The sequence below is a fragment of the Prinia subflava genome, chromosome 4, assembly GCF_021018805.1.
Source record: "Prinia subflava isolate CZ2003 ecotype Zambia chromosome 4, Cam_Psub_1.2, whole genome shotgun sequence".
In the NCBI taxonomy this organism is placed as follows: domain Eukaryota; kingdom Metazoa; phylum Chordata; class Aves; order Passeriformes; family Cisticolidae; genus Prinia; species Prinia subflava.
Genome location: NC_086250.1, coordinates 11606948 through 11634053, shown reverse-complemented (window position 1 = coordinate 11634053; position 27106 = coordinate 11606948). Strand labels below are relative to the sequence as shown.

General features: G+C 48.4%; 2 protein-coding genes across 7 annotated transcripts; both read right to left on the bottom strand.

The window, feature by feature from the left end:
* Positions 1–111: 111 nt before the first annotated feature.
* Positions 112–17127, bottom strand: LOC134549658 (lactosylceramide 4-alpha-galactosyltransferase-like). 2 transcript variants are annotated; one of them, XM_063395470.1, is made up of 4 exons: positions 17014–17127; positions 6324–6434; positions 4997–5073; positions 112–4408 (listed from the first exon to the last, which is right to left on the bottom strand). In XM_063395470.1, exon 4 carries the CDS (start codon positions 4406–4408, stop codon positions 3272–3274), a length of 1137 nt encoding a protein of 378 aa, XP_063251540.1. In that variant the 5' UTR covers positions 4997–5073; positions 6324–6434; positions 17014–17127; the 3' UTR covers positions 112–3271. The 2 variants fall into 2 exon arrangements, with proteins under 2 accessions (XP_063251540.1, XP_063251539.1); XM_063395469.1 differs by having other exon boundaries at positions 4997–5070; positions 17014–17123.
* LOC134549657 (lactosylceramide 4-alpha-galactosyltransferase-like) lies at positions 8259–27106 on the bottom strand. 5 transcript variants are annotated; one of them, XM_063395463.1, is made up of 3 exons: positions 26907–27106; positions 24880–24952; positions 8259–12326 (listed from the first exon to the last, which is right to left on the bottom strand). In XM_063395463.1, exons 1-3 carry the CDS (start codon positions 27089–27091, stop codon positions 11202–11204), a joined length of 1383 nt encoding a protein of 460 aa, XP_063251533.1. In that variant the 5' UTR covers positions 27092–27106; the 3' UTR covers positions 8259–11201. The 5 variants fall into 5 exon arrangements, with proteins under 5 accessions (XP_063251533.1, XP_063251536.1, XP_063251538.1 ...); XM_063395466.1 differs by lacking the exon at positions 26907–27106 and adding an exon at positions 26560–26859; XM_063395468.1 differs by lacking the exon at positions 26907–27106 and adding an exon at positions 26560–26754 and having other exon boundaries at positions 24880–24947.

Here is a 27106-nt window from a genome sequence, read left to right as displayed (position 1 = left end):
ACTGCATATCTTAAAAAGCAATAACCACACATTGCTTACACTTTACCTCCCAGACAGAAGCTTTGATTTGGCACAGGCAGAACTCCAGGATGTTTTCGTTTCCTCTTCTCATTTCATAAGAAGTTAATTTCAAATTCATTATTACAATACAATGACCTGGACTGTTGTGGGGTGCTGATGAGATGAGGGTTTATTCAGAGTCTTACCCCGGGAAGGCAGCATGGTCACTGAGGGAGAGGGGGAAGGGAAGGGGAAAGAGGGAAGGGGAGAGAGGGAAGGGGAGAGAGGGAAGGAGAGAGAGCAGTCTCCGGAGACTGCCAGGGCAAAAGAGAGCGAGCCTTGTCCGTTTGCACCCTTAACACAGAGGTTCAAAGTGGGCACGGTAAGATTCTTTAGCCAATAGTTACAGATACACAATACTGCAGGGAGGTTACAGACTTGAGATAAACCATACACTTTCCAGGGGTGAGCCAGAACAAACCATTTCCATAAAATGCAATTCCACACTGGACACACAGGGAAAACGTTTAAGTGGGGAGATGATAATCAGATCCACAGCAGACCTCAAAATATTTTCTGTTTCTTAACACAATTTTCTTATACTCCCTATGCATTTCTAAAACACTTGGATGGTAACTTCATGGTACAGGTATTAAGAGGGCTGACTTGGAAAGATGCCTTCCTTGATTTGTTGCTTGTCAACAGAGAGGATCTTGTGATTCTCTTGGGAGATTGGTGGCTGTCTTGGCCACGGCGACCATGAAGCCATTGAGTTTAAAATTCCTGGTCACAGGAGCAAAAGTGCTGACAAAACTTCAACCCTGGACAATGGGAAGAGCAGACTTCAGGCTGCTCAGGGAACCAGTAAGTAAAGTCCGCTGGGAAAATGCTTTTGAAGGTCCTGGGGTCCATCAGTGCTGGTCACTTTTTAAGCACCAGCTCCTGAGGGCACAGGAACAGGCAATTCCTAAAAACTGGAAATCAAGTAGATGAGGCAGAAGCCCACCTTGGCTGAACAGGAATCTTCTTTAGAACATAAGGTAAAAAAGGAAGGTGTGTGCCCAGTGGAAGCAAGGTCAGGTTATGTGGAAGGAATATGGAGATGCTGCTCACTGTTGTATGGGGAGAATTTGTGTGGCCAAAGCTCCATTGCAATTGAAGCCACTAGAAATGTGAGGGACAATAAAAAGAAGGGTTTAAAAATACCTTAATGGCAAAAGGCAGTGCTGAAATGACATCAGCCTGTTACAGGATGAGGATGGTCACCTCACAAACAGTGCCATGGACAACGTAGAGAGGTTTAATGTTTTCTTTGCCTCTGTCTTCAACACTGATGATGGATGGACTAAGGAGGTCCCAGAACCCTGAGGTAGAAGACTGTGACTATGAGAATGATAAACTCTGAGTTAACCCCGAAGGTACGAGGAATCTGCTGCTCCAGCTGGATCCTTGTAAATCTATTGGGTGTGATGGGATTAATCTGAGAAAACATAAAGAGTTGGCTGATCCATTTTGAGGCCATCTCTTGATAATTTTTTGGACAGTCTTAGGAATCTGGAGAGGTCCCAAGTTTTCAAAGAGGGCAAAAAAGGACGACCCTGGAAGCTACAGGTCTGTCAGTCTCACTCCAGTGCCTGGGAAAATTATGGAGATGATGATGATTATTCTGCAAGGTACTGAGAAACACTTGAAGGACAACAGAGTCATTGGTTGCAGCCAGGACATCTTCATGAGAGGAAAGTCCTGCTTATCAAAACTAAGTTCCTTTTATGCTAAGGTAACCCACCCAGTTCATCAAAAAAATATGAGTAGATGTAATCTTTTTGGATTTCAGTAAAGCTTTGGATATCATCTATCTCAGTGTGCAGCACACAGCTGGATAAACACATCATGTGATGGATGCTCATGGGTCAAGCACAAAGAATGACAGTAACTGGGGTGACAGTAGACTGGCAGCCTGTCACTTGTGGCCTTCCACAGGGTACCATCTTAGGCCTTGCTCTCGTAAAAATCCTCATAAAAGGCTTGAAAGCAGGACAGGGAGGGATACTAAGGAAGTGTGCAGATGATACAAAACTGGAAGGAGCAGTTGACTCCCTCCAGGGTGAGGAGGCCCTGCAGAGAGCCCTGGATAAATGACAGGGCTGGGTAATCATCAACGGTGTGAAATTCAACAAAGACAAGGGCTGGATTCTGCATCTGGGATGGGACAGCTCTGGATGTACAGACAGACTGGGGAAGGAGAGGCTGGAGAGCAGTCCCAGGGAAAGGGAACTGAGGGTCCTGGTTGATGGCCAGTTGGACATGAGCCAGCAGTGCCCTGGCAGGCAGGAGGGCCAACTGTACCCCGGGGGCACCAGGCCAGCATCACCGGCCAGGCCAGGGAGGGACTGTCCTGCTCTGCTCTGGGCTGGGGCGGCCTCACCTGGAATACTGTGTGTGGTTTGGGGTGCTGCAATATAAGAAAGACCTAAAGTTGTTAGAGAGTATCCAAAGAAAGGGTTTGGAGATGGTGAAGGGCCTGAAGGGGAAGTGACATGAGGAGTGGCTGAGGGCACTTGGTCTGTTCAGCTGGAGAAGAGCAGACTGAGGTCAGAGCTCACTGCAGTTCTGCAGCTTCCTCATGAGGGGAAGAGGAGGGGCAGGCCCTGAGCTCTGCTCTGTGTGACCAGGGACAGGACCCGAGGGAATGGCTGGACGTGACAGCGGAGGGTTAGGGTGGATATCAGAAAAGGTTCTTCCCCCAGAGGGTGCTGGGGCACAGAAGAGGCTCCCCAGGGAAGGATCAGAGACCCAAGGACCATGGTCTCATGTGCAGTGTCCTGCCCCTAGCAGGGCCTGGGGTTGGACCCATGATGGTTGTGCGTATTCAAACACAGAATATTCTGTGAAAATTTCAAACGTGACAGAGAGCAAGGCAGGGGTTCCTACAGCTGTTGAAACATCACAAGGGGCAGCTCAGGCTGGGATTGACAAGAGGAGCCATTGGAGAACACCAAGAGAGAACCAGCTGAGAGATGCTGATGAATGAATTCAACCTTCCCTGCAGCAAAAGGTCTCCTGAAGGACAGCAAGAGAGGCTGGCCTCACGTTCTGCTGTACATATGAAACTCAAAGGATCTGAGGCAGGTATCAGGAATATTGGGTAAAAGACCAGAGAGCTGTCACACAGAACACCTGCTCCAGGGTTTAGAAACCAACTGTGGGGAATGTCAAAGGCACTTGGTTTCCTTCAGTCTGGGGAACATCCCAGTAGCGAAGGGCCCACAGGTCACACTGCCCGCTTTGACAACTCTTCAGAGTCCTCCTTCATCTTTGTGTAGGTGGCAGGGCAGAACTGGGAATAGAGCTGGGCCAGCAGAGCCTGGGAGGGGATCTCTAACTTGGTCCTGTGGCTCAGTTTGTTCCATATGTGCACTGCATAGGTGTTCCTAAGGAGTTTGTGAAGCTCCGAGGCACTGACTGCCTCAAACAACTTCTTCCAGTTCTGCCAGGGAATAGGATAAACAGCTTCTGGGGCAAGAGCACTCACACCTTTGCAGCTCATGCTCGTGATAGTCCTGAGGGAGCACCATTTCTTGAAGACACGAGTTAGGAGATCTGGGCCCTGGTGGCCCCAGACCCAGCCATTGTAGTTCTGCACAAAGTCCTGCATGCAAAGCTCCATGAACTTGTGCTTGGGCTTAAAGGACAGAAAGGCCCCATTCAGTTCCTTGTCATCCTGGATCCCAAGGGCATTGGTGAGGTTCTGTAAGTTTTTAAGCACAATGAAGTCTGTATCCAGGTAGATGCCACCAAATTTCCACATGAGAACAATCCTGCAGGCATCAGACAGGACGGGTAAAAAATAAGGCTCTCGGTGCAGCTGAGGCCGCAAGTACCACTGCTCCAGAGGCGTTCCAGAGAAGAGCTCTGTCAAGTCCAGGGACTGGATTTCCACATTGGGGAAGCAGCTCAGCAAGGAGAAAGCCCAGTGCTTGGGTAAGGAGACGTTCCCTTTGGGCAAGCCTTTCATGAGCACCACGACTCTTGACGCGGGGTGTGTCCTGGCCGCTGACTCCACAGAGCAGGAGAAGAGGTAACTTGGGGTAGTTTGCTCCGAGGTCTCCACAAAAAACACATTTGCTGTGGAAGGAGAAGGCCCAGCAGCAATGTTGAGGGATGAATGCACATAGTGAGCACAGCTGATTTCAGCACACAAGCCATGGAGAGGGCTTCTGCTCTTTGGGTCCTCCCAGACACTCCAAGACAACTTGATGTAGGTTAAGGATACGAACACAAAGATGAAGATAAACAGGGTCCAGGGCTTATGGCTCAGCACCACCCTGGTCGGCTTTAGGAGGCAGCTGGACATCCTGAACATTCTCTCTCCAGCCAGAGCCTGCTCTCTCAAGGCAGCCATCATCATCTGAAGGGAAGGAAAGGAGGAAAAAACCTGACATATGATGCAGCAGAGTATGAGCCTTCCTTCCCAGTTGTGTCCCACCTTCATAGTAGTGCACAACTAAGTCTGGGAACACCATTAGAAAGTTCATCTGTCACCCTCTAGAGCTTCAGGTCACTGCGAACACGAGACATGAGGCAGGTACGCAACGCCCCTGACAGGAGGAAATAGGAATGTTCCTTATGACCATTCCTGGAGCCCTGTCAACAGATACTGTGTGGAGCTGCTGCCCAGTGACAGCTGATTGTCACTGAGGGGAGTTGTTTTCTCCTTATACACAACATGTCCTTCCCCCAAACCAAACACAAGCCTCAGTCTTCCAGGTTATTGACGTGGTAGCTGCAGCCTTTCCAAAGCAACCACCAGCCCCTGCTCAGAGCCTAGCCCATTGTTCATGGCACCACAGCCTGGCAGGATGGATGGAGGGTGGCAAAGGAATTGAAAGAGAGGGCAGCTCTGGAGGCAGATGCAGACAATAAGGTCAAGAACTGCCTTTTTAAAGGGAGTTCCAAGGCTGCTTCCCAACCGTGCATAGGCGACACTGGCTCTGACCTGCTCAGCTGTCCCAGTGGATCCTGCTGGTGGACTGGCAATCCCTCCACTCTCCTGCCCGTACTTCCTCTCTTCTTCTGGCAAAAGGTAGGGATAGAGTAGAAGAGATTATTAACAAGGCAGCAACAAACAGATAAGTCAGTCTGGCTCCATCCTCAGCGTTAGCATCAGCACTGCTGCCCTTGCCTCTCCTCAAAGTGAAGGGCAGGAGAAGCAGAACCTCCTGTGCCCACCACCAGGCCCCAAATGTCAATGGGCAAGAGCACATGAAGAAGCAGTGAGGAAGGCTGTGTCTCTTAGAAAATGGTCTCAAGTTGTGCCAAGGGAGGTTTGAGTGGATATTACTCAGAATCTTACTCCCTGGAAGAATTATCAGGCATTGGCACAGGCTGCCCAAGAAAGAGGTAGAGCCATTATCCCTGAAGGTATTTAACAGACATGAAGGTGTGGCTTCGTTTAAGCTTAGGGACTTGGTTTAGTGGTGGACTTGGCAGAGCAGGCTTTGGGGTCGGACCCAGGCACTCGAAGGTCTCTTCCTTCCTAAAGAATTCCATCATTTCTCCTGCCTCTTTGAGCTCCTTGTGCAAAGCCCCACACTCTGGGCCAGAAAGGTTCAAGAAATATGAAAAACTTTAATCCAACAGCTGTAACCAAACTGCCAGGGAACACAACAGAGGACCCAGCTGGCTGGGTCTCATTTGTCATTGCTCCTTGGTCACTGTGCCTGGGTCACATTCGGAGCTTCCCCTGTGGCCAAACATTACTTGTCAGCAGCACTGGGAGGCATCAAACGTCAGAGCATGGAGCCATCACTGCACTGCGGGACAGAGGAGAGGCAGCCGACAGATAAACGATCAGCTCTGGATCCCCAGAAAGTTTTCTCCTCCCACACAGAAATTCCAGCATGTGCTGCCAGTGCTACAGGCAGCAAGACCCAGCCCACCCTGCCTTTTACAGACCCCTTGACATTCCCCACCCTCCACACCACAGCTGGGTTAAACCTATAAATCATTTTTTGCTTTGCAAGCACAAGAAGAGAAAGCGGTACAGGCTTGGGGGGAAGATCCTGTGCAGTAGAGGAGCAGGAAAGCGCCACATCAATCTAACCACAAGGAAGGTTTGAGATTGTCAGTGCATGTTCTGCAAAAGACAGAACTTTACTTCCATCACATCTCTATAAAGTTAGAAATATATTACTGCTTTTGGAGTGGTTAAGGCAATGTTTAAATGCTACATTAGCCAACACAATTCTTTTATGAAACAAACACAGGAAGCCTGGCTATAGAAACACAACCACAATTGCAAAGAAACTGCAAAAACTACTCACCTGTCCCTGCTTCCAAGACATCACAGGATTCACTGCTCAGCTGGAGAAGAGTTTTAAGAGGTTGGTGTCTGTGAGAGTGCCAACAACTCTATATTCTGGCACTTCCTCCTACTGAAAAGAAATGACAAGGGAAAAAGTCTGAATACGTGGAAAAAGAATAGATGAAGAAGGATGTGACATCATTTATCCAGTGAGTAGGTAATAAAAATGATGCATGGAGTGCTGCAAAGAACCCATCTAATTATAAAGTAATCATTAAAAAAAAGGAGGAAATTCAGACCTCATTGTCACTACACTTCAAGCTTTAGTCTGTGCCAGGAAAATTTCTGGTTTTGTTTTCACCTCTTTGCAAAAAAAATTCCCAGTGCTCACGCTGTTCCTGGGACTGCCACTGATAACTGAGCTGACCCTTCCATAGAGCTGCTCCCACCCCAAGCCCTAAGTACAGAATGCCCCCTTGGAAATACACTCTTTTAACCAAATACTTGACTCCTTCAGAAGGGAATACTCCCTCATGTGCCAGGGACCTCATTGAAGGACATTGCCACATTCAGGTGTCCCTCATTCTATGGGAGTTCCCACCCCCCCCCCGCCCCTGTGATCAAGGGTGGCTGTCCATCCATTTGCATAAGGCACACTGGCACATTCATAAATCCCTCCTTTATCAGTACAGCCACTGAATTTAGGGTTTCCTGCAGTTCCTCCTCAGCTGCCTGAAACAAATATTGCTCTGTAGCATCCCAGACCCTTCTCCTCTCCCCAAATCCTTCCATGCACAGCAGCACTATGGATGGACTCAGGACAACTCTCATCCACAGCACAGGGACTCCACAACTGCTCTGGGCTACCTGATTCAGTGTTTCACCACCATTCCTTTCATTCTAACTTGTGACAGCTCAATCTGTGCCCATTGTGTCTCCTGCCATCTCTGCATTGAACAGAGCAGAGTCTCGCTTGTGTCCTTTACCCACCCCCTTCAGTCAGGTGTTTGCACACCCTGACCACACAGCCCAGCCTGCTCTAGTCCAAGAAAAGCCAGCAGAGCTCTCGCAGCCTCTCCTCATGCACAGTGGTGCTGCAGTGCCCTTCTCACCTTAGTGGCCCTTGGCCAGACTTGCTCCAGTAGGGACACACCTCCCTCATGCTGGGATTCCAGAACCTCCACGTGTGTCTCACCAGAGCTGAGTGGTGGGCAAGGACTTCCATTAGGAGTAGATGGATGATGTCACATCATCCACTGCCTACATCCTCAGTGACATCTTCAGCTTTCCAGGTGTCTCCTGGACTCCCATCCAGCAGAGAGGAGGCACTCCAGGAGGTTCCTGGACTATGTGGAACAGAACTTCCTGACACAGCTCCAGGGAAGCCTACCGGGGGAGGTGTCCCAGGGGATCTGCTGTTTGCAAACAGAGGAGCACTGCTGAGAGATGAGGTTGCCAAAGGCCATCTCGGGTACAGTGACCATGATGTGATTTGATTTCAGTTCTCAGTGAAGAGGGAGGGATGGAAAGGGGCCAGGAAAACCACTACCTTGGACTTGTAGGGGACAGGATTAGGTCTGTTCAGCCCATTGGTTGAGAGAATCCTTTGGGAGGCAGTCCTGCGGGGCCAAGGAGTCCAGGAAGGCTAGACATTCCTCAGGAAGGTCACACAGATGGAGAAGGAGACCATTCCTATGTGCTGTAAGCTGGTTCAGGGAAGGCTGGCCAGGATGAACAGCAAGCTGCCATTGGGACTCGGGGAAGAAGAGAGTTTAGCAGCTCTGGAAGAAGGGTCGGGTAACTCAGGAAGACTAGAAGAATGTCAAAGTTAAGAATGACAGAAAAGAGAGAAAACTAGAAAGGTAAAAGTCCAACTAGATGTCAACCTGGCCACCCGCATAAAAGTTAACAAAAAAAGCTTTTCCCAATGCATTAATAACAAAAAGACACCAAGGAGATTCTCCATCCTTTATTGCATGCTGGCGTGGGAACACAACCTCCAGGCATGAGGAAAAGGCTGAGGTACTCAATGCCTTCTTGATTTCAGCCTTTAACCACAAGTTCAATTACCATCTGCATATCCAGCCCCCTGAGCTGGAAGACAGAAACAGAATGAAGCCCCCACACTTGCAGGAGCAAATTGTTAGTGAGCTGCTGTGCTGCCTGGACATGCACAAGTCTAGGGAGATCCTTCCTCCTATGGAGAGAGCAAAGCTCCACTTTCCATCGTTTATCAGTGGTCCTGGTTAACTGGAGAGCTCCTGGGTGACTGGAGGTTGGCCAATGTGACACCCAACTGAGAAAGCTTGGAAGGACAACTGGGGGCACCACAGGCCTGTCAGCCTGAGCTCGGTGCCCAGGAAGGGTATGGAACAGATCACCTGGAGTGCATTCACATGATGTGCCCCACCACTGGGGCATCAGGCCCAGCGAGCAGAGGTTTAAGCAGGTATTGCTTGGCTGACCCAACTTCCTTCTATGAACACCTAATGGATGAGAAAGGCTGTGGGTATTGTGTACCTGGGCCTTCAGTAAAGCCTTTGATCACTGCTCCCACAGCGTTCTCCTGGAGAGCATTATCCTTGCAGCCCACAGATTTAACAGGTTCCCCATTTGTTGGGAAAAACCTGCCTGGAGGGCCAGACCCAGCGAATGCTGGTGGAATAAATCCAGCTGCCAGCGTGTCACTGGTGCTGTACCCCAGGGCCCACTGTCGGGGCCAGTCCTGTTTCATATCTTTGAGGTTCAATAAGGCCAAGTGCCACATCCTGCCCCTGGAGTCACAACCCCCAGCAGCTCCAGGCTGGGAAGAGCCGAGCAGGAGAGGGCCTGGGGCTGCTGCTCATAGTGCATGCCCACCACAGGGCATGTCCAGGTGGGCAAGAAGGCCAATGGCTCCTGGGCCGGGTCAGCAGGACCAGGGCAGGGACTGTCCCCCTGTCGTGGCACTGGTGAGGCCTCAGCCCAAGTGCTGTGTCCAGTTCTGGGCCTGGCACCGCAAGATGGGCATGGAGGGGCTGGAGCGTGTCCAGGGAAGGGAACGGAGCTGGGCAAGGCAAACTGGGCACAAGTGTGATGAGGAGCTGCTGAGGGAGCTGGGGGTGTTTAACCTCGAGGAAAAGGAGGCTCAGGGGAGCCTTATGGCTCTGCACAGCTCCCTGAGAGGGGAGGAGGGTGCAGCCAGGTAGGGGTGAGGCTCTGCTCCCAGGGAACAAGGGAGAGGATATGGGGAAATCAATAGAATGGCTTGGGTTGGAAGAGACATTAAAGATCATCACGTTCCACCTCTCCTGCCATGGCAGGGACACCTTCCACTATCCCAGCTTGCTCCAAGCCCCATCCAACCTCATCTTGGACACTTCCAGGGATGGGGCAGCCACAGCTGCTCTGGGCAACCTGTTCCAGGGCCTCACTAACCTCACAGGGAACAATTTCTTCCTCATATCCAGTCTAAACCTCTTCTCTGTCAGTGTGAAGCCATTGCCCCCTGTCCTGTCACTCCGGGCCTCTGCAAAGAGCGTATCTGCATCTTTTCTTTAAGCTCCCCTCAGTCACTGCAAGGCCACAATGAGGTCACCCCAAAGCCTTCTGCTCTCCAGGCTGCACAATCCCAGTTCCCTCAGCCTTTTCTCCCAGCAGAGCTGCTCCATCCCTCTGATGCCCTTGGTGTCCCTGCTGCGGCTGCAGCAGCTCCCTGTCCCTCCTGTGCTGAGATCCCAGAGCTGGATACAGCACTCCCTGTGCCATGGTAGATGCAGCTGGGATGTGAGGAAAAATTTCAGAGTACTTAAGTACTGTGTGCCACCGGCTCCCCAGGGAAGTGGTGGAGTCACCATTCCTGCAAACTCTCCAAAAAATGAGTACACATGGCACTTCGGGATAAAGGCTAGTGGGTATGGTGATATTGAATTGAAGGTTGGACTCAATGGTCTTGGAGGTCTTTTCCAGCCTTCATGTGCTTCTGATTTCTATTTTTGTCCCTGGGGACACTGGTCTGAGTCCTGGACCTGGTTCATCTGTTGATATGGACATGTCATCCTCTGATGAACATTGGCGTTCAATATTCCAATGAAAAGGACATAATCCTCCTCACAGCACTGCAGAAACAAGCAATACTGAGACCCTTCAGAGTGTGCCAATGGCTGGTTAGACGGTGGTATCCTACAAGAATTACTGCAGCAGAGCAAGGATCTTTATAAATTCAGCTCCTAAAAGAATTGGTTTTGTCTATTTGTTTTCCTGAAGAGTCCCAGAAAAGTCATGCCACTGCTGTGGAATTGGAAACAGTAGGAAGCATCATTTGAACTTTTCCCAGTTTAGAATTTTAGAAGAACTTCACACTGAGCCACACAGGCATCTAAAATGTTTTCTTCTCCTTAAAGTAATTTTCATATACTCTTCATGTATTTCACCAGGCATAAAGGACCTTTGCCAGCCAGGAAGTTCTGTTGTGAGCTCCAGCAAGCTGTGCCCTTTGGCACTGACTGGCAGTGATTTACAAACTCAGAAATGTCACTGAGAGCAAGCCAAGGGTGCCTGTAGGCACTTCAACACTATAGGTGTTGAAACATCTCAAGGGGCAGCTCAGGCTGGGATTGACAAGAGGAGCCACTGGAGAACACCAAGAGAGAACCAGCTGAGAGATGCTGATGAATGAATTCAACCTTCCCTGCAGCAAAAGGTCTCCTGAAGGACAGCAAGAGAGGCTGACCTCAGAGTCTGCTCCACATTTGAAACCCAAAGGATCTGAGGCAGGTATCAGGAATATCAGGTAAAAAACCAGAGAGCTGTCACACAGAACACCTGCTCCAGGATTTAGAAACCAACTGTGGGGAAGGTCAAAGGCACTTGGTTTCCTTCAGTCTGGGGAACATCCCTGTAGCGAAGGGCCCACAGGTCACACTGCCCGCCTTGACAACTCTTCAGAGTCCTCCTTCATCTTTGTGTAGGTGGCAGGGCAGAACTGGGAATAGAGCTGGGCCAGCAGAGCCTGGGAGGGGATCTCTAACTTGGTCTTGTGGCTCAGTTTGTTCCATATGTGCACTGCATAGGTGTTCCTAAGGAGTTTGTGAAGCTCCGAGGCACTGACTGCCTCAAACAACTTCTTCCAGTTCTGCCAGGGAATAGGATAAACAGCTTCTGGGGCAAGAGCACTCACACCTTTGCAGCTCGTGCTTGTGATAGTCCTGAGGGAGCACCATTTCTTGAAGACACGAGTTAGGAGCTCTGGGCCCTGGCGGCCCCAGACCCAGCCATTGTAGTTCTGCACAAAGTCCTGCATGCAAAGCTCCATGAACTTGTGCTTGGGCTTAAAGGACAGAAAGGCCCCATTCAGTTCCTTGTCATCCTGGATCCCAAGGGCATTGGTGAGGTTCTGTAAGTTTTTAAGCACAATGAAGTCTGTATCCAGGTAGATGCCACCAAATTTCCACATGAGAACAATCCTGCAGGCATCAGACAGGACGGGTAAAAAATAAGGCTCCCAGTGCCGCAGAGGCCATAAGTACCACCTTTTCAGAGGCGTTCCAGAGAAGAGCTCTGTCAAGTCCAGGGGCCGGATTTCCACATTGGGGAAGCAGCTCAGCAAGGAGAAAGCCCAGTGCTTGGGTAAGGAGACGTTCCCTTTAGGCAAGCCTTTCATGAGCACCACGACTCTTGACATGGGGTGTGTCCTGGCTGCTGACTCCACAGAGCAGGAGAAGAGGTAACTTGGGGTAGTTTGCTCCGAGGTCTCCACAAAAAACACATTTGTTGTGGAAGGAGAAGGCCCAGCAGCAATGTTGAGGGACGAAGGCACATAGTGAGCACAGCTGATTTCAGCAGACAGGCTGTAAGGGCCTCTGGTGTTTGGGTCCTCCCAGATATCCAAAGACAACTTGATGTAGGTGAAGGATACAAACACAAAGATGAGGATAAACAGAGTCCAGGTTTTGTGGTTCAGCACCACCCTGGTCAGCTTTAGGAGGCAGCTGGACATCCTGAACATTCTCTCTCCAGCCAGAGCCTGCTCTCCCGAGACAGCCTGAAGGGAATGAAAGAAAAAACCTGACATATGAGGCAGCAGAGTATGAGCCTTCCTTCACATGTGTGTCCCTTCATAGGGACCTTCATAGCAGTGCACAACTAAGTCTGGGAACACATTAGAAACTTCATCTGTCACCCCCTAGAGCTTCCAGTCTTTCTGAACATGAGACACATATGCAAAAAACTCTGGGAGGAGGAAATCAAACAAGTAGGGAACATGATGGAGAACTCAGCTGGCACAACCCCTTTTTCACTTCTGCCTTAATCAGTGTGCCTGGGTCACACATGGAACGCCTCATGTGCCCAGAAAATGGCTTCCTAGAGGCACTGTGAGGTAGCCAATGCAAGGCACTGGAAGTGGGGGACAGCGAGGCAGCGAATAGACAAACAATCAGCTCTGGATCCCCTGAAGGTTTTCTCCTCCCACCCAGAAATGCCAGCCTGTGCTGCTGGCGATACAGGCAGCAAAACCCAGCCCACCCTGCCTTTTACAGGTCCTTTATATTCCCCCCCACAGCTGGGTTAACCCTGTAAATAATTTTTAAAGCTGCAGAAGGCAAAGAGGCACAGGCTTGGTGGAACAGAGCCGGTGCTGTAGAGAAGGCATGAAACTCACCTGTCCCTGCTTTCATGACACCACAGATTTCCCTGCTCAGCTGAAAAGATATTTAAGAAATTAAAGTCTGCGAGGTGCCTACTCTACAGCCTGGCACTTCCTTCTTCTGAAAAGGAACGGTGAGCACACGGGGGGAAAAAAGGGGAGGATGTGACATCATTCATCTGTAGTGAGTAGCTGATACAAAGGTCACACAGATACACCGCGAACAAATCAGTTAGTTAAAAAGTAATTAAAAAAAAAAGAAGGAAATTAAAATCCCACTGTTGCTACCCTTCAAGATTTAGACTGTGGAAAATGGCTCGTTTAGTTTTCTCCTCTTTGCTAAAATTTCTCAGTGCTCACGCTGCTCCTGGGGCTGCCACTGATAACTGAGCTGACCCTTCCATAGAGCTGCTCCCACCCCAAGCCCTAAGTATAGAATGCCCCCTTGGAAATACACTCTTTTAACCAAATACTTGACTCCTTCAGAAGGGAATACTCCCTCATGTGCCAGGGACCTCATTGAAGGACAATGCCACATTCAGGTGTCCCTCATTCTATGGGAGTGCCCCCCTGCCCCTGTGATCAAGGGTGGCAGTCCTTCCCTTGCATAAGGCACACTGGCACATTCATAAATCCCTCCTTTATCAGTACAGCCACTGAATTTAGGGTTTCCTGCAGTTCCTCCTCAGCTGCCTGAAACAAATATTGCTCTGTAGCATCCCAGACCCTTCTCCTCTCCCCAAATCCTTCCATGCACAGCAGCACTATGGATAGACTCAGGACAACTCTTGTCTCCAGCACAGGGACTCCACAACTGCTCTGGGCTATCTGATCCAGTGTTGCACCACCATTCCTTTCATTCTAACTTGTGACAGCTCAATTTGTGCCCATTGTGTCTCCTGCCATCTCTGCATTGAACAGAGCAGAGTCTCGCTTGTGTCCTTTACCCACCCCCTTCAGTCAGGTGTTTGCACACCCTGACCACACAGCCCAGCCTGCTCTAGTCCAAGAAAAGCCAGCAGAGCTCTCGCAGCCTCTCCTCATGCACTGTGTGCTGCAGTGCCCTTCTCACCTTAGTGACCCTTGGCCAGACTTGCTCCAGTAGGGACACACCTCCCTCATGCTGGGATTCCAGAACCTCCACGTGTGTCTCACCAGTGCTGAGTGGTGGGCAAGGATCACTCCCCATGACCCTGCAGGCCACGGTTCACAGGCTGTGGGGACATCTGCTGGCTCCTGATTTGCCTGTGGTCCAGGGGACTGCCAGGCCCTTTTCTGCCCAGGTGCTTTCCATGAAAATGCTGCCTATCATTTTCATAGCCTTGCTTATTAAATTTAATAGCCAAGTTAACGTATACAAAGCTTGAAATATGCAAACAAAAAATGTGTCCGAACAAATAATGCACAGAGACACCTCATTGCACAATGTAAACCCTGATACTGAAATATCATCCAAGATCCCTTGTTCCAAGCACAAGAGATAAAGCAAAGGAAAGAGACACAGGGCTGGCACCACAGATAATCTTGTAACTCCACCCTGCAAGGACTGCCACCAGTCTGCTGCTGTTGCTGGATCAGCACATGCTCACACCTACTTTTAGTGCACCCTTCCCTGAGCAAAGTGATTTTCTGCCCTACATGACTAACATGCTTCACTGATATTTCCTTGGTAGCAAAATCACAGACAACAAAAAAGGGAAACAACACAAATTAGATGATAATTGAATGATTGACTGATGGTACAACATGAATTGTGGAGGAAGCCAACTTATATGAAGCCAAAAAAGCATTCTGCATTCCTGAAATTCTAAACTTTTCAAATTTTCACAGCAGATATTCAGAAGTCCCTGAAACCTTGCAAATCATTCTTATTAAGAAAAAGTTTTCATTATTGAGTGATATTCTTATAAAACATCATAGGATCTACAAGACAGTTCAACTAGTAATAACAAATTAAAGGAATTAACCATAAGTTCTTTAAGGACATGGATTTAGTTATGTCAGAGAATGAAATGTTACATTCTCACTTTGCACTGAAAGCAATTAGGATTGTTTTTACATAATGACATTAGAACTGTGTAATTCTCAGAGTATGGGTTCTGCAGAAGGTCTCAAAACCTCCAGGCCTAAATCTTACTATTCCAAGTAAAAACAAGTGTTTTAGCCAGAGGTGATTAGATGATTACAGGAAAACTATGGTTCACAGAGGGGTGCCCAGCAGGGATGCATCCACCAGCAAATTCCCCCAGTATTTAGGAGAATTAGTTTTTACCATTTCACCAAGAATTTTAGAGCTCCTCCTCCTGAACTCAAAGAGGATGGCATTTCAAGCACGTGTGAATGTTTGAGGTAAGAGGTGAGCAAATACTGTAAATGTAGTATATTAGACAATAAAATACTGCAGCTGAAGGCAGAGGACATTTAAGGCACCTGTCTTAACTGCATGTTCTGTATTTGTCATGACTCCACCTTTCCAGAATGAACCCTGCGATATCCAATTCACTTACAGTAGGTTTAGGACTAAGTTTCCTCCTTGAATGAAAGAAGTATAAACATCCTCTTGTATAGCTGTAATGAAATGCTGGGTAGACACTTGGTGGGATAAGATGCATTAAAAGCAAGCCACAGCAAAGAGTCAGAGAATGAGATTAGCAAGTTTCTACAAAAAAACAGATTGTGGGAAGAAACGATATGGCAGTTTTGATACCTGCTGATTGCCAAATCACTGTACACAAAGCTGCCACAGTTATGATGGTATCTCACTGAAGCTGTCCAGAAAAAGAATCTACAGGCTGTTGTTTGCAACAGAGAATATCTGTGATGTACCTAAGTAACAGCCCCAAACAGAAAATCAGATAGTCAGACATGGCAACATCATTACATTTCAATTTGCCTCCCTGAATACAATAAGCAGTAGCCCAAGAAGAAGGGAAAATGGTCAGTAAAGCTGTTACAGTTAGACAGTCAGAAATCTGTAGGATCAGGTTTGTTAAGCAGGACCTGCCTCTTATGAATGTGTGCTGTCTGGGCCTGGCCCATGGTTGGTCACGCTCACTCTGATCTGTTCCACAGCCTTCCTTGGTATCGAGGTCAGGCTCATGGGCTTGTGGCTCTCCAGATCCTCCTTTCAGCCTTCTTGTAGATGGGTGTCACACTGGCTAACCCTCAGTCTTTTGGGACTTCCCCAGCTCACCAGGGCTGCCAGTAAATGATGGAGAGCAGCTCCGTGGGCTCATCCATGAACTCCCTCCAGCCCCCTTGACTGGATCCCACCTGGCTCCACAAATTGTCCAATTTTAAGTGGAGCAGCACTGGATTCTGTAATCCAGCACTGTAATCCCCTCCTGGATTACAGGGGGATTATCCTGTCCCTGTCTTCCAGCTCAGGCAGGGGCTTGACTCCCTGACAACGGGTCTTTCAGTTAAAGAATGACGCAAAGAAGGCATCAAATACGTCAGCCCTTTCCTCATCCTTGCTGGCGATGTTTCCCCTCACGTGCAATAAAGGATGGAGAGTCCCTCAGCTCTCTGTGTAGTGGTTTCACACACTCTGTTATTAATGTATTTGGGAAAAAAATGTTCTCTCATGGCTCTTGCCAGATGAAATTCTAGCTGGGCCTTTGGCCTTTCTGTCTTTCTCCCTGCATAACCTACTGACACCCTTGTAACCCTCCTGAGCCATTTGCCCCTTCTTCCAAAGCTGGTAATTTTTTTTTCCTTGATCTCAATCAAAAGCTCCCTGTTCATCCAGGCTAGTTTTCTTCCCTGCTGGCTCATCCTATGGCACATTGGGCTGGCCTGTTCCTGTGCCCTTCAGATGTTGTTCTTGGAGAATGTCCAGGCTTCCTGCACCGCTTGCCCCTCAGGACTGCTTCCCAAGGGACTGCCTCAGCCAGTGCCCTGAACAGGCCAAAGTCTGGAAGTCCAAGGTAAAAATTTTGTGACTCCATTTAATACTTCTTCAAGAACTGAAAACTCTCATTTCAAGACTACTATGCCCAAGACAGACTCCAACCACGACATCTCCCAGCAGCCCTTCTCTGTTCACAAACGCCAGGGCCCAGCATCCCCAAGTTCCTCTTACCTGTAGCCAGATGCAGAAATTAATTCTGGGTTGTTTCAAAGTGATCTCTGAACTCCCTTCCAATCTCATTCCCTACTGACCCTCTGCCTCTCTAGCAGGCATCATGTTCCTTCTGCAAGAGGACAAAAAAAAAGGATTAATAATATTGGTAGCTTTACTATCTTTTGGAAATTGTTTTCAAACAGTGTTTCTATAGTCTCATGGTGTTGCCATATTTAACTTGCCAGACCTCATGTGTCTAGTTCATTTTGCCCCTGGTTAGAGATGACATTTTGAAGAGTGCTTTATACTTCTCATACCTCTACCAGCATATTACAGGATGCTGATTGGCTTCATCATTCTACACAAATTTAAATGTCAAGATCACAGCTTGGGCTGTAATGGCAGGGTGCAGCTGAGTGACTTTCTCCTGCAGTTCTCTCTTCTGGACTCTGCCTGTTTATGTGATTTCCATGAACACAAAGGTTATAAAGGTTATAAAGCAAAAACCAGAGACTACAAGCCAAATGAACAAGGGAATGGTCACAATCACTTGAGAGAGATAAGCCTGAAGTACCTATGAAAGACTAACAGGACCATGTTAATTAATGGCATATCCAAACAGACCTTTGCTTCCCCTCTTCTCTCCTGCTCAAGACACACCAGCCCTAGGCAGAGCCCAGTCCCCAGCATATATCAGATTAAGACAGGTACCTGCACTTTCCCACAACAATCTACTTTGCACTATGGTCTTCCCAGACTCTGCATTTTGGGAGGAGGGATATAAAACAAGGAGGAGAACAACAAGGGGGAAAAGAGCCCTACAGAATGTTACTCCTAACCATGTGTCCTGGATGCCACCAACACCAGAGCCCCAGGACAGCTCTCAGGCAGCACAGAGAAAATAATCATCCTTCAGTCACTTCCCAGGAGACTGGATCCAGGATTACCTTCCTGATCCTTGCATGCTCCTCTTGTGCTGCACTGGCCAGTTCTGCATCTCCTGCCTCACCCCTGGCTTCCCCCTTGAGGAACAGCACCTGTGTACCAGCTGAGCTTCATGAGCCCAAGGACAGGAGACATGGCATGAAGTAAGCTTACAAATGCACAGTTTTATTGGAGGGCACTGTCATCAGTGTGGCAACACTTTTCTCAGAAGTGCCTGGCTCTTAATAAAGTTAAAAACCCAGAAATATTTCACAAGGAATATATTTTTGGAGGAAAAGACAAAAAGCTGTCTGAAAGTTGCAAAACATTTTAGTGTCTCCTGTTTATCTTTTGGTAAAAGATGGCATAATTTAAAAGAAATAAAATCAGTACAATCCAACAGTAAAAACAGAAGTTCTGTCAGACAAAACAGAAATGTGCGTAATGTAACAGAGAATTATATTATGCCTCCGTAAGAGCTATGGGTCAGCTTGATAACAGAATTTTCCATTTCAGATCAATCATTCTTCAGTTGAAAACAAGAAGAAAACTCTCTGCTGAGAGTATTTTTTCTCACTCATTTTCTTTCCCCCTCTATTGAACAAAAGCCCTGTGGGGCTCTTTTTCCCCTTGTTGTTCTCCTCCTTGTTTTATACCCCTCCTCCCAAAATGTATTGAACAAAAGCCTTATTGTTCCATGACTTTTCCAAGACACCTTCAGCCTCTCAGCCTGGCCACTCTGGAGTGTTTTACACGACCTGACATCACCTGGCCAGCAGCCCTGGGAGCAGCCACCTCCCAAGTTAGCTGCCCTCTCCTCCGGACCCTCTGCTTCCCGTGGGACTCTGAAAGGATAACACACACTTGCTGTCCATACAGCTGCAAGAAACAGCACGACCCCACCATCCTGTCCCTAGTGGCTTCCACCCTTTCTTAAAAACATTCCAGCAGAGGCAGAGTGTGCTGCTCTGAGCAGCTGCAGTTTTGGTGTGCCCTGGGCTGGGTTTGTCTGGTTTGGAGCCGGTTGGACTCAGCTGGAATCACGGCCTATTCCCACACAGGTGAGCCCTGCAGCCCCTGGCACCCCAAACCCTGCCAGTTCTGCCTCATACTTTGCAATGTTTAAATACAGAGATTTTTTTTTTCTTCCTGTAAGGGTGAAGCTTCGATTTGAATGTTGGATTACCAGCTGCTGAGCTGTTTTCACTACCTAGTGCAAACAAAACTGGTTCTAAAAGAAATTAGGTGGTGGGAGTTACTGATTTCCTGAATGACTCCTATATTTATTTCCCTTCCCTTTGTGGTAACATCAATTTCCAAAAGTTACCTGGAATTTCTTTAGAAATTCTTTAAAGAAGGAAGATGAACTATATTAAGTGCAATGTCATCATTTATCAACTTGAATGCAAGGGACTTGTCAACAATTTATGGATGGCTCCCCATGCCACATTTTTTAATTTGCTTAAACCTGTCAAGAGTTTATCCCGGCACCAAAGGGCTCTCTACCAGTTAAACAGGAAGACAGAGACATCCCAGCAGTGCCACACAACTGTGAAGAAAACAAAGCTTTGTGTTGCAACTAAACCAGCCTAAGGAGAAGTTGCCAACAAAGGGGAGATTACCTCAGTAATCCAAGGCAGTAAACTTCACCTACAAAATAAATACGAAGCTTTTCTGAGGGTTTGGTTTCCACAGAACAGCTCAACTGAAGCACAGCTGTGAGGGAGAGTAGTTAAGAGCACTACTGCTCCCTCAGCACTTCTCCCTAACAAACAGCAAGGCAATAGCGATGATCTGGTTTGGTTTTTTAAAAAAACACTCCACAGCTTAAAAGGAGAGAACTATAGAATTATCTCAGGCAGTAAATAGGCACAGCAGGTTCCAGCAGCTGTTTAGCCAACAGTGGTAAAAGCAGCAGGGAAACCACACGGTCCTTTGGGGCACTGCAAACACCCAAACACCTCTGAAGCCAGAGCAGAAGCTCCATTTCTTCCCATCATGTGTGATGAAGTCTCATCAGAAGCTACACAACAGCTGATGGTGATGTACCCCTGAGGTTCCATCCACCAGTTTCAATGAAGGAAACAAAGCAAGAGGAAAGACCACAGGCACAGGAACGACTGCCACACCAATGCAAACATGCAGCTGTGTTTGCTTGAAATTCATTCCTGTTTTTACCTTAGCAGTACTTAGTGACTGCCTAAAAAGCAAAGCAAAGCAAACATTACTAAGTTTCCTGGCCCTCTCAGAAAAAAAGTGCTTTAGGACTTTGCTGGGACAACACAGAGATGATTTGGGAGCAAAGGGGTATCACAGCAGCCAGAGACATGGGCCAGGTCCTCCCTCACCGAACCCAGGCTGCGCTTCCCTCGGGGCCAGGACTGACCTGTTGAATGCTTTTCCTGTGGCACACAGACAAGGAATAAACTTGTTTGTTATTTTAAAGTCCCTTTTGCGTGGCACTTGCTGTGCAGGACCATGTGCCACATCCCAGCAGCAATTGCAACAGGCACAAAGCAGCTCTCACACGCTGCCAGAGCCCCATCCCGTTCCAGCCCCAATGGCTGGTTACCCCCAGCTGCAGCAAAAGTCCATCCCAGAGTTTCCAGAGGCAGACAGGGCTGCAACCCACTCCAGGTGATATAAGACAAGTTTAGGGCATTTCTACACAGGTCAGGTGAAACACTGGGTTGAAACGCTTTGTTAAATATGGTCCTTAATACTGAGTTCAGGATATTTAGAAAAGATTCTGAGTCTTTTTGCTGCTGCTTCATGGAGAAGGTCAAATCCATTATTCCACTCCTACCTGCCAACAGGTTTTGCCCTTGCTTTTGTTATTCCCAGAAGACCAAGGGGTTTTTTTTTGGTTTTAAGCTTCACCTTTAAAAGCCAATGGAAACATTAAATCACAAGAAAATACACAAAATCTTAAAATCTCAAATTAGAATCAAAGCACAACTGTCAAGGCAGACTTTTAAATAACATTTGGTACACCAAAATTAAACATACTAATCTTGGATCTAGAACTAAGGCAATTTAGAAATAACCAGTAGGTGTAATCCCCAGCAAATACATTTGGTGTTAAGGCACCCTTACGTGAAATAAAAAAAAAAAGCTGCTGAAAGTTTACATAAATCAGTTCCCACTAACTGTGTTTCAGAGAAGTTACAGACAGGCATTTTCTTCCTTTTGAGCTCAATGGAAAATTCAAGACTGCAAATCTTTCATCAAGAACAAGTTACAAAAAAAACCCTCCTAGAACTATGGACTGCTCAAATTGTCAAAGCAAAGCATGTGGGTTCTTTCCTTCCAAAGACCACAGACAAAACTTCCCTGCACCTTCTGCTTTTACCCCTCAGCTCTTTCTAGTCCAGCATGTTTACCAAGAGCAAAAATAGGAACTGATACTCTGAATTGCTATCACATGCTGTGGAGAGCTGTGGTCAAGACCAGTCTCTAGAAATGCTTGGAAAGAGGCAGTCTGCAGCAGAGAGATGGGCTCAGGACTCGTGTTTGGATCTGTGTTTCTTTGGTCCTGTCCCAGAGCCATGGACTGCACGGGAGCAGCTGCAGGTCAGTCCGTGTGCAGCCATTCCCACAGTCACAGCCTAAGGGGGAATGGCGGGGCCTTTCCCAAGGCTGCACCAGGCACTGTCCTTACCACACTTCAAATGCCTTGGCTTTTTACACAGCCTGCACCCAAATTATAGTTTCCTGTTCATTGAGGAATACCAAAACATATGGAACATGGAATTCCAATAGCCCGATGCCAATACTTATGGAACACCAAGAGCTAATGCAATTGGGTCTGTTCACCTCTGCACACTTCATGAGAATATCCCATTTGGACTTAGCTCAAACAGGGCATATCAGGATCACTGGTGACCTCCCTGAACGCATCCTTTTGAGATTCCATACCACTCATTCTCCACATGGCAGTCACACAGGGAATTCACCTGCCTGATCAAGAGCAGAGATTTTTTAACACTGAAATCCTGACTGCCTGTTCAAATGAACACAGGGCTGAACTACTTGAGAGAACAGCTGGAGCTGAACCAGGGCAGGGTTAGGGTGGATTTGGGGAAAAGGTTCTTCAACCAGAGGATGCTGGGGCACTGAACAGGCTCTCCACAGATTTATCCACAGCACAAGCCTGAGAGAGTTCAAGCACCATTTGGACAATACTTTCAGGTACAAGATGGGATTGTTGAGGTGTCCTGTCCAGGGCCAGGAGTTGGACTCAATGATCCTTGTGGGTTCCTTTCAACTCAGCTTATTCTGTGATTTTACTCAAATAGAGGGCTGGCAGGGAAGTGTCATTTCTGCCCTGCAGCTTTCCCAAAGCTCTCCAGGGAGCCTGGCAGGTATGAGCTGCCCCCACTGGGGCCAGGCCACCAAGGTGTGGGGCAGGAGGACTCTCTGGTGACATCTGCTCCTCTCTATTCAGGGGTACCTGGGATTACCCAAAAAGCCCCAGGAAGATTAATTTTTTTAATTTTAAAAAATGTTGTTGCTAGTCTTAAGACTACTCGTTGAGTAAATGCAATATTCTGCATGTCCTTGCAAGGATCTCATTTGATCTTGAGTGTTTCTTAAGTGAAGGTTCATAAACACAAACAAAACACTATGGTTTGATGTCTTCCTCAGATTTCTGTGCCTATCTCATGAATGGAGAGGTAAGATTGCACCTGGCAGACACAACAGCAGAGCAGCAAAGCCCCAGCAGCAGGTACAGCTAGCCAGCCCTCCCTGCTGCAAAACACAGCATGCCAGTGAAGTGGGAGCTGTGACCTACCTCCCAGCTCAAAAAGACCTGCAGTAACCTGAAGCCCACCCCTTCTTTTTTTTTTTTTTTTTTTTTTTGAGCCTTCATTCACCTCCTTCAGGATGGGCTGTGACCCTCTCAGTTCCTCATGGCAGTTGCATAATTCCCCAACACTGTACTCAGTGTTGTAGCTCCCCAATTATAGCTCAGTTCCTTCCTCCCCACTCTGCCACAGCCCTTGAGCCCAGCACATGAGACACTGGGGAGCAGCAGCTATCGAAGGCTGGCTTCAGGAATCAGAGGTTGCTGAACAACCAACCACAAACCCTGAGCTGTGAGGCAGGACAGAAGATGGAATCGCACAACAGCAGAGAAACCTCTGGTATCCCACTTTCCACCCAAAAGAACACAGGAGAAGCATTCTCAGCATCCTGTCAAGGAAAGTTTCCCAACACTTTTTTGTGTAGACCATCTTTTGGGTCTTCTTTAACTTGGTACATCACAGCTTTTAGTTTTAAGGAAGCAACTACGTTAAACCCTTCATCAATACTTGAAATGAAAGGGATGGCAGAATTTGGCTGTGTAAAGCTGCTGGAAAGGGCAAAGAGACAAAAGGACAGATGCTAGCAGTGGGCAAGCTGGGAAACTGATACAGCTCCATGCCACAAACAGCTTCCAAACAGTAGTTTCCTGTTACTGCATTTCTATAGGGAGCCATGCAGGCTCTTGTGTGCTGGGGTATAAAATTTAAGACTAAGCACTGTTTTAACCCTCACAGCTCAAGAGAATACTGGCACACGGCTAGAAAAGGAGCTGCGTTTTGGTGGCACATCTGAGGAGACCATGAAAACACAGAAGCCAGAACTCAACCTGATCAGGAAGTATGAAAATTATGTTAATTCACAGTATCACTGCTAACTACAAGGAAAAGATGGTCTAAGAGCAGAACACACATAGATATAGGGGACCTCTGTTTATTTTGCTGCTCTGGAACAGGTTTCTTACAGACCAAGCAGCAGCCCACATAGAACTGAAGCAGGAAGTGTCACCTCTGATTTGAAATTATAGTGAAGTCGATGTCTAAATATCTTCAAGGATCTCAGGGGTTCTTTTTCTGTTTCACAACTTTCCTCCTAGGAGTATTGAGGAAGTACATTCCTATATGACAGCCACAACTCAAAGGCTGTAAATTAAATGTAACATGGACATGACGTGTTACGGAATGAAGTCTGAGCTATCCCAAACTAGGCCCCAGCCTTGGGCCTGTGTGGCAGTAGATAAGCCTGTGGCGCAGTTAGAATTTAAGTTAACGTCTGCGCATGCTCTAGATAGGACAGTTAGCGTAGAATCACGGTAGCTGCCTTAAACTAAGATTGTTTGCGTTCTTTCTCACGCTGAATGCCAATTAGAATGCACCTGCAATTGTCAACTACCTGAAACTGTATAAAACCAGCCATTTTGGGAATAAAGAGGAGAATGTATGATCTGACCATATTGGTTGTACTCTGTGTTGCTCAGTCCAGCCTCCATTAATAGAGCCCTGGCAATAATTAAAGACTGGGAGACATTAACCTTGCATAGACAGGAGCTGTTATGCAATTGAGTGTGAACATTTTCCTTTCTAAGAGAAAAATCTGAATAAACATGACTGTACTTAATCCTTTGCTGATAGGGGACTGGCTGGTTCACAATGCCATAATCTGAAGTTCCACCAGACCTCATTTAAGCTGTTGGGCACAGTTCCCAGCCCCGGTTTAAGATAATTGTAAAAGTCAGTAAAGACAGCAAAGAAATGAATTGTAAGAAGTGAGTTGGTAGCATATTATCTGTTTCCCAGTGAAAGTACCACCCAAAAGAAGATCTGTGGAGCTGTTCTGGAACCTGAACAATCCAGCAACTTGAGGCGTTTTAGTGTTAATTTGATCAGGAGTGAAACACATGGCCCTGATGAGAGTGGAGAAATGAAACACAAAGCCAGAAGACACAGTCCAAGTTTTTGACAAACCAGGGAAGCACAACTCTTAGGGAGCTGAATAATAGCACAGCTGTGCTGATTTGCTGAGGGGCTGCCAGTAAAGACAAGAGGGGTGTTCCCAGTCTCTCCTGCCATCACATAGTGTAACATCATCCAAACCACCAGGGCACTGACAGCAAGGCACATCCAGCACACGGGTATCCTGCTCCTCTGGTCTCACCTCTACACAGGAATATGCACGTCTGCACAGCTTCTGATGGTGACTGTGACCGGCACAGAGGCTTCTTTCTATACTAGGAACCAAACAAAAAGAAAGTTAGATGGAAGAATCACTCATAAGCACCTTGTGCCAAAGTATCTGCTGATGAGAAAACCAAGGTGATGGCTGATTGCTACTAAAGGAAGTGGCCTCACTCCCTCCCTCCTCAGGTCCTTCCTTGGTGCTCCTCTGAACCTGCTGTGACCAGCCTTGCTAAAGCTAAAACAGCAAAAGGCTGCTGCTGCTGAAGATTTGGATGTTCCTCCTTGAATGATTTGAATGTTCTTCTGGCGGCACAGGCACCAGTGAGACAGACACAAATATTGGCACAGAAAGATTCTACAGCAGGCATCCAGGAGGCTGCATCCTTCTGGTGTCACTGAACTTCAGTGCACGGTATCTTGGCACAATGATGCCCCTGAACAGGAAAAACATTAGAGCCACCACTGGATGGAGAAAGCAAATGCTTCAAGAGTCAGTAGAAATCCCATGAGAAGGAAACCTTGAGGCACAGGGACAGCTGCTCCCTGAACTGCACACCTAAAGCTAACCTGGCAGGGAGACTGCTTTTCACTTCATACACTTCTGTCTTCAAAGGTAATGGCCATTTGTGTATTGCCAAACAGGGCACATGAACAAGAGAAGGACGTTCACATGTGCCTTACCAATCACTGCTTCCTTCTACAGAGCCACTCGAGATGCTGCTGGGATTGCTACAAAACCCAAACACAGGGGTATTTGAATTTCTTTGATTTGCTCCTCTGGCTTCCATTGCAACAAATCCCATAGATAATAGAGCAAAACCACCGGTTTCTTCAGAGTTAAGAAACATCCAGTCTATTCTGAGAAACCTCTCACACATTAGAAAGCAACATGCTCACTTAACCAAGATGGTCCATTTTTAGCCAAAGCTTCTAAACTCGTCTTCTTTCAGCAGCATTAATAGTTTTAGGTTACTACAGTTACAAGACTTCTGTAATATTTTTTATGCCTCTTTAGTAGGTGGTCTCTTCCCCATCTCCTACAGTTCTATTGGGAATCTCCATCTTTCTTCCTCAGACCTTATCCCTGTCCAGACTCCGACGTTATCCAGAGCACGTCTGCCCGGGAACACGGCAGCCAACTGCACCCTCCCCTCTCAGCCAAGCCAGACCTCTTAGTCACCGCTGGCAGAGCGGAATTCCACCTTTCTGCCTCCCAGCTGACCCCTTCCTCTTCGTCCTCCCACCGCTGCCATGCTCCCGGCCCTTCCAGCGTCCCACCAGTGCTCCCGGGGCAGGATGAAGCCCTTGCAGCCCGCGGCACAGGCGGCCACGGCGCGTCAGCTGCCGTCCTCACTCACCCGTTCCTACTGCCCCCGACAGCGCTGCCCAAACCTCACCGAGGTGCGGGGACCCGAGAGCGGCTGCCCCGCACACCCCACATCTCACCGAGGGGCTGCCCCGCACACCCCTCCGCCCCCCGGGACTGAGCGCCGAGCGCTGCCCGCAGAGCCCCGGCGGCCGCACGGAGCCGGCCCGGCGCTGCCGGGGTCCCGCTGCCGCTCCGGCAGCACGGCCGCTCCATCCGCACCCCCTTCCCGAGCGGGACACCAGGGCCAAGCCCTGCCCAGCCCCGCAGACCCCCCAGCCCCGGGCTCACCTCGGCCGAGAGCGCGGCTCCGACCCGCAGCCCCGGCGTCAGCGCAGCCCCCGCCGCTCCCACCGCCGCACGGGACCGAGATGTCCCTCCCGGGGCCACCCTTAGATCCGGCCGGTCGGGGAGACTCCTCGGCAGGGACCCGTTTCCCGGAGTGGCGGCGGCAGCACGGCCACACCCCCGGCACTGCCGCTTTCGGCCGGGCGCGCTGAGGTTTTTAATTCTCACTGTACCGCCTAAGATTGCCCTAAGGATTTTTATCCCCCCACCTCGCTCTCTCCTTCCCACTTCCAGGAGTTTGTGCTCTACCCCGCGGCCGGGTAACCCGAGCCGTCCCGGCGCGGTTGTACCTCTCGTGTGTCGCTCGAGTGGCGATGCGTGGCAGCGGTGACCCGCCCTGGCCACAGAACATCCCGACCTCGGGGCCGCTAATCACGGGCAGGAGGAGCAGCAGGGGAAGGCGGATGCTTCCCACACCTGTTGATGCTGAGGGAAATAATTTACAAAGCGGACGCGAGTTGCTAAAGATGGGCATCTCGAAATTTTAGTT

Excerpts from the sequence above, each read along its gene's own strand:
- LOC134549658 (XM_063395470.1), bottom strand. The coding sequence starts at position 4,408 with ATGATGATGGCTGCCTTGAGAGAGCAGGCTCTGGCTGGAGAGAGAATG.
- LOC134549657 (XM_063395463.1), bottom strand. The coding sequence starts at position 27,091 with ATGCCCATCTTTAGCAACTCGCGTCCGCTTTGTAAATTATTTCCCTCA. Across the intron at positions 24,953-26,906 it reads ACTCGAGCGACACACGAGAG|TATAGAAAGAAGCCTCTGTG; the intron begins GTACAACCGCGC and ends TTTGGTTCCTAG. Across the intron at positions 12,327-24,879 it reads GTGCATATTCCTGTGTAGAG|GCTGTCTCGGGAGAGCAGGC; the intron begins GTGAGACCAGAG and ends CATTCCCTTCAG.